The sequence below is a fragment of the Phaethon lepturus genome, unplaced genomic scaffold, assembly GCF_000687285.1.
Source record: "Phaethon lepturus isolate BGI_N335 unplaced genomic scaffold, ASM68728v1 scaffold30449, whole genome shotgun sequence".
NCBI lineage: Eukaryota > Metazoa > Chordata > Aves > Phaethontiformes > Phaethontidae > Phaethon > Phaethon lepturus.
The window spans coordinates 1-5,210 of NW_010566141.1; the positions used below are offsets into that span (position 1 = coordinate 1).

Genomic DNA, 5,210 nt, shown 5'->3' on the forward strand with positions numbered 1-5,210 from the left:
GGAGCGGTGCCTGATGCGGGCGCTTCTCTTCTCACAGCTGCTGCGACGATGAGTCAGAGCCTTCCCGAGAGCTTTGTGGGAGTTAACCATAAAGACTCTAGAGCTAGATGTCTGGCAGCAGATGTAGAGATAGCTTCAGTGCCTTTTCTGTATATAATGATACAAACAAATCGAATGGCGCAAGACAATACCGACACATTTGAGTACAGTGGTTTAACCCAGCTCTTTTCACCGGATGTTACTTGTTACATTCCTCACAAACACGCAGATTTTGCAGTGGGCCACGTTAGTCTTGGAATGATTTACAAAAATACTGCGTCAGCAGTTTTTTGCAGGAGATAGACTCAAGTTCACATTGTTGCAAGGACAATGCAGTGTCACTGTGCTTCTCCCCCCCCGCCTATTTTCTAGGTGGTACTATAGCATCTAATGTGCTAGCAGAGAATTTCTCAAATACTTGATTTGAGAGTGTTTGATGCTGGTTTGTGCAGTGGGTGTAGTGGTACAGCCAAAGCATGACTGCACCTTACGTGCTGGCTTTTATCATTGGTTCCTGCTGCTGTGGTTTATTTCGAATTTCTTTAATGTCATCTTGTGTTTGCAGTTTTTCCGTTTCTTTAAGCATGGAAAGTGGTTCCATACATAAGCATCTTTACACACCAGGTAGAAGCTGGTGTATGCCATGTGTGTTCTACTCCCATTGAGGTAACTGTAAATGAGTAGAGATAAATCACAGCAGAATTAGAAAGGGGCTTATGCTGAGGGAACTTTCAAACATATAGCATGCTTCAGATGAAAATAAGGATATAGAGACGTACATGAAGACTACTAATAGTGGGTTCTGTACTTTGTATTTTAATGATTACATGCAAAGACTTATTAAGGCAGGCTTTGTGTTGTAAGTTGTTCTACATTTTATCTTAATGTGTTCACATGCAGAGTTTGATGTGAATACTAAAGCATGCACATCCAAGAATCCTGCACAAGATAAAGGTGAGAATTATGTGTAACTGAGGCAGTGAAATTAGATTAATCTTGTACCAGCTATGTGGTTCAAACTTCAGTCACAAGCAGTATGTGGAATGGTTAAACTTATAATGGGTCAAAATATGAAGAAGGCTCTAACTTTGAAGCAGACAATCTGTCTAGCATGCTCTTACTACTCATGCACTTGATGAAGGAGAAGAAAGGTAGGCTATAGATGAAAGGATTAGAAGCATGTGTTGTTCCTATATATGCAGCTTTAATCCAGTGTCATGATAGTATTGTGGACTGGCTGATGATGAAAGAATGAGGTAAATTATAATCTTGCTAATTTATCTGTAAATGTTATGATAAGGTGACCTTACTAAGGAAGGAGCTTCCTTAGATCCTTTTCCATGTGTGCACATGGAGAGACTGGGAACACTTCAGCAGAAGTTGCCTTGTTCCTATCTTTTTGGTGTCAAGATGTTCCTGCTTGCTGGAAACAGAGACAGCTTTAAGCCAATGAAGTCATACTGGTGTTAGCCTACTGTGAGGCAAGGATCTAATCTAAGGACTCTTAAGTAAATCTGAGTTGTTAAATAGCTTGTGTGATGAAAGGAGAAAGAAATTAGTATAATTTGAACACACCGTTGAAAACTGAATTTTGAAATTTTCTTCTGTATGGAAAACAGCTTTTTGTATCTTGAAGTTCAGTGCTAGCTTGAAGATGGTTTGAGTGGACCGAGAGTATAGTTACAGAGAGGACTTAATCTTGTGGGCAAGGGGGGAAGTGAGAATGGATGCAGTGCAACTTGCAGGCTACTTTGCCATTCACAGTGTCATCAATGTCGGCCACCCCAAAACTGAGTGCAATTCAACACATTCACTTCTAAGAATCAAAACCATCAACTTTATTATAAATGGGCTAGTTCATCCAGGCATATTGTTAGTCCATTTGTATTTAACACAATAAACCCTTGTTGACTACATACAACAAAAAACATTGAGCAAGATCAGGTAAATGACTTGATGTGATTTTGTGCCCTGAATATTAAGATGATCTTTTGATTGTAGTGTTATGATTAGCAGTATATTAAGCACAGTCATATCACATGAAGAATGAATACTCCCAAAGAATACGGAAAACTACTGCTGAAGAAATGTGACTTTTTATGTTGTCTGCTAAACACAGCAAAACAATCTGATCCAACATATACCTAAAGATTCTGTATGTAACTTTGAAATTATTGAACACTTTAATGTAAGAATTCAGTTCAGATTCTATAAAACAATTTTGAGCTCAGTTATCTTCTTTCTTTCTTCTTCTCCAAGCTCACTTTCTCAGCCTTCCAGGCCCAGTGAAGATGCTTTACTGCTTTAAGGCACAAGAGATTGTTTAACAGTGTTAGGAATACGACTGGCATAATATTCATAATTTCTCAAAGTGGCAAGGACCCCAGCTGAATTCATGTGCTTCACTTCCTTGTTATACTGAAAGGAATTTCCATGGATATCAGTTATCTTGCCTGAAAAAAAAAAAAAAAAAAATCCAGCAAACAGGAGTTGTAGAGAGATAATATATTAGTACAAATGATGTAACTAAAAAAATAGTCTTTGGTGTACACATGCCTGTCTTCAGAAGTGAAATATCTTTGCTCCCAGTTTAAGTGCAACAGGTTTTTTTATTGACTGAAATCAAATAACTAATGGTTTTATTTTCTTTCAGCAATACTTAAATTCCTTGTGTTTCAGGAAAAGGAAAACAACATCTCTCTCTTATGGATTAATTAAAATGTTTCCTGAGTAGTTTTTGCATTGGCTGTTGACAAGGAAAGAAAAATCCTCAGTTCAAATAAAAGCCAGGGTAAGTCTATACAACAGCCTCCAACATAGTATAGAAATATCTCAGCTGGTTTTAAATGAGTTTCTAGAAATCATTTAGCAAGAGCAACACAGATCTTTATGCAAGCTAATTTAGCCATGAGATACCTACATAACAAGAAGGCTAAATACAGCACTGCTGCCCCAGATTGGCTGTTTTTTTCTGCCTGAGCTAACCTGTTTAAAGCTATCCCAGTTATCAACACTAGAGACTGTAGAGGAGTTAAATAATGTCATTATGAAGCCTGTTATCCTTGCTTGACAGAATTTAAGAGATCAAAACCCATGATTTTACCATATAGTGGTAAAAGGTCTATCAATGTGAACAGCAGAAGTAGTATACTACTACTTATATTCAAGTTCTTGTCAGTGGGACTTTTCATAACTTCTCCAACCCGTTACACCCTAGAAAGGTAAAGAGGCTTATGTTGGCTGGAGACCGCTAATCTTACTGAATTACGTGAATGACACAATTCTGGAGTTTGTACATCTGAGGAACAACTGCATGATTTGGCCTATTTTTGTTGTTTTAAAGAATTCAATGTCCACATATTACATAATATGTTACTATTAATAAACTACCATATCCAGTTAGTAGGATAGTGTGATTTTACTGTGAAATAGTAGCCAACAGGAAAAAAAAGCCATTTGTTTTGAAAATATTAAAATTAATATACCCCAAATTTTGGATTTTGGCTTTTTCAATTACTTGACAGCTACTAACTGTATTAGTCCAGGGCCTAAAAGATCACATCATGCCTTCCAGGGCATAATTTGCTGCCCCTTTGGGGAGTTACTGTTGATTTCAAAGGGCTCAAACCTCCTAGTGAATCGTGACTATTTAAAAATACATATGTACTGTCATTTTTCTTTCCAAAGACATGTTTGGGATTTTTTTTTTTCTATGATAAGTATAAATAACTGTAAATTGATGCAGTTTAACTTATCTTGGAATTCTGAATCCTGTTAACTTACCTCCCACAGCATGTAGAATGGCTTCAGGTGCACATGTATCCCATTTCTTGCACCCAGGGCTGGCAAATACATAAGCAGATGCCTTGCCTTCTGTAAGTTGAATGATCTGTTATGGAGAGTGGCAATTATTGCAAAGGATCTGGGCGTTTAGAAACGGGTAAACATAACGCCAGGAAACAGGCATTAGATAGGTTTATTCTATGTACTTACGGTCAGAAAAGGAACACCAGCCATTTCCTTGCCAATATTAAAATAAATTATATTAAGATTTGGAAAGCTATACTGTATTACCATTCTGCATGATCTATTGCTGACTGTTATAACTACAGTCTATAGGATGAAGATCTGGTTTTAGTCTCAGAAACAAGAATTCCCATCTTGTCCAAATGCTAGGAAAATAAAGTGGAAACTATCTCCCGTCTTGTCCTGGTGCTATTTTGGGCCTTGCACATGTGGCAGAAAAGAGATTGGAGGGTGTTTTTTTGACAACCATGACAAAACTAAGCTTTCAAAATTGTAGCAAATTAGTATTCCCCGTATGCAGAGAAGGTTTGCAAAGGAAATGTTGTGTGCTTCTCCTATTTTTATCCCTTGGTATATGCTGCTAGATAATTGGAACAAAAACTGTATTAACATGAGCAGGAGGAAATGTCTAATAATTATGATTAAATTGTCCCATTTAGTCATTCTGGTCTTACAACTTTTAATTTTTTCCCATAGAAAGAGAAAGTGGTCTCATTTTTCCCACGGGGGAAAATGGTCCCCAGCCATGACCAGCATGGCCCTTGTTACAAATATACGTGTACCAAATTCTGACACTCTACTTCATAGCAGTCTGAATGCTAGGAAGAGATCTTGTGCTGGGGGGGAAGGATGAGGAAGTCTCCTGTACATTCATGCAAGTAAGCAAATGATTTCTTTAAAAATTCTTTTTCTTTTTCCAAAGGTAATAAGGTTTGTTTGTCCCGATAAAAACAAGTATTTGGAGTTTTCGTACCTTGTTTCCTGCCCCTCCAACTCTGATGACACTGTCTGGGTTCAAAGCACTGATGCAGTCATTTACCAGGGTACTGCTGTGAGAACGGGTGGTAATGATGATGCGTTTCCCAGCAGGTGCTTCTGTGAGCTGAAATCCAAAGGCACCTATGCCCAGGACTCCCCAGATTGTCCTGCCTAACACAGCATCAGCTCCTGCCTACAGAAAAGGTCCACAGGTCCAGGTTATGGTTAATCACAGTGATCAGCATTTAAAGCACAAATAGAGAGCATTACCTAGAGAAATCTTTGCTTATAGAGAGTATAATATTAATACTAGGATATGCATTTGAACAATGGCACTGAAAAAGAACTACTCTAGACCCCCGAGTGAGAAACTGGTTCTCTTTCCC

General features: G+C 38.0%; 1 protein-coding gene across 2 annotated transcripts in view; it reads right to left on the minus strand.

Moving 5' to 3' along the window:
* Positions 1–2,083: 2,083 nt before the first annotated feature.
* Positions 2,084–5,210, minus strand: part of BPNT1 (3'(2'), 5'-bisphosphate nucleotidase 1) — a 9,728-nt gene continuing 6,601 nt past the window's right edge. For both annotated transcript variants that reach the window (XM_010295393.1, XM_010295394.1), the window contains 3 exons: positions 4,820–5,017; positions 3,823–3,928; positions 2,084–2,492 (listed from right to left, as the gene is read on the minus strand). In XM_010295393.1, the coding sequence (XP_010293695.1) occupies positions 2,344–2,492; positions 3,823–3,928; positions 4,820–5,017 (453 nt within the window). In that variant the 3' untranslated portion in view covers positions 2,084–2,343. The remainder of the gene's footprint in view (positions 2,493–3,822; positions 3,929–4,819; positions 5,018–5,210) is intronic.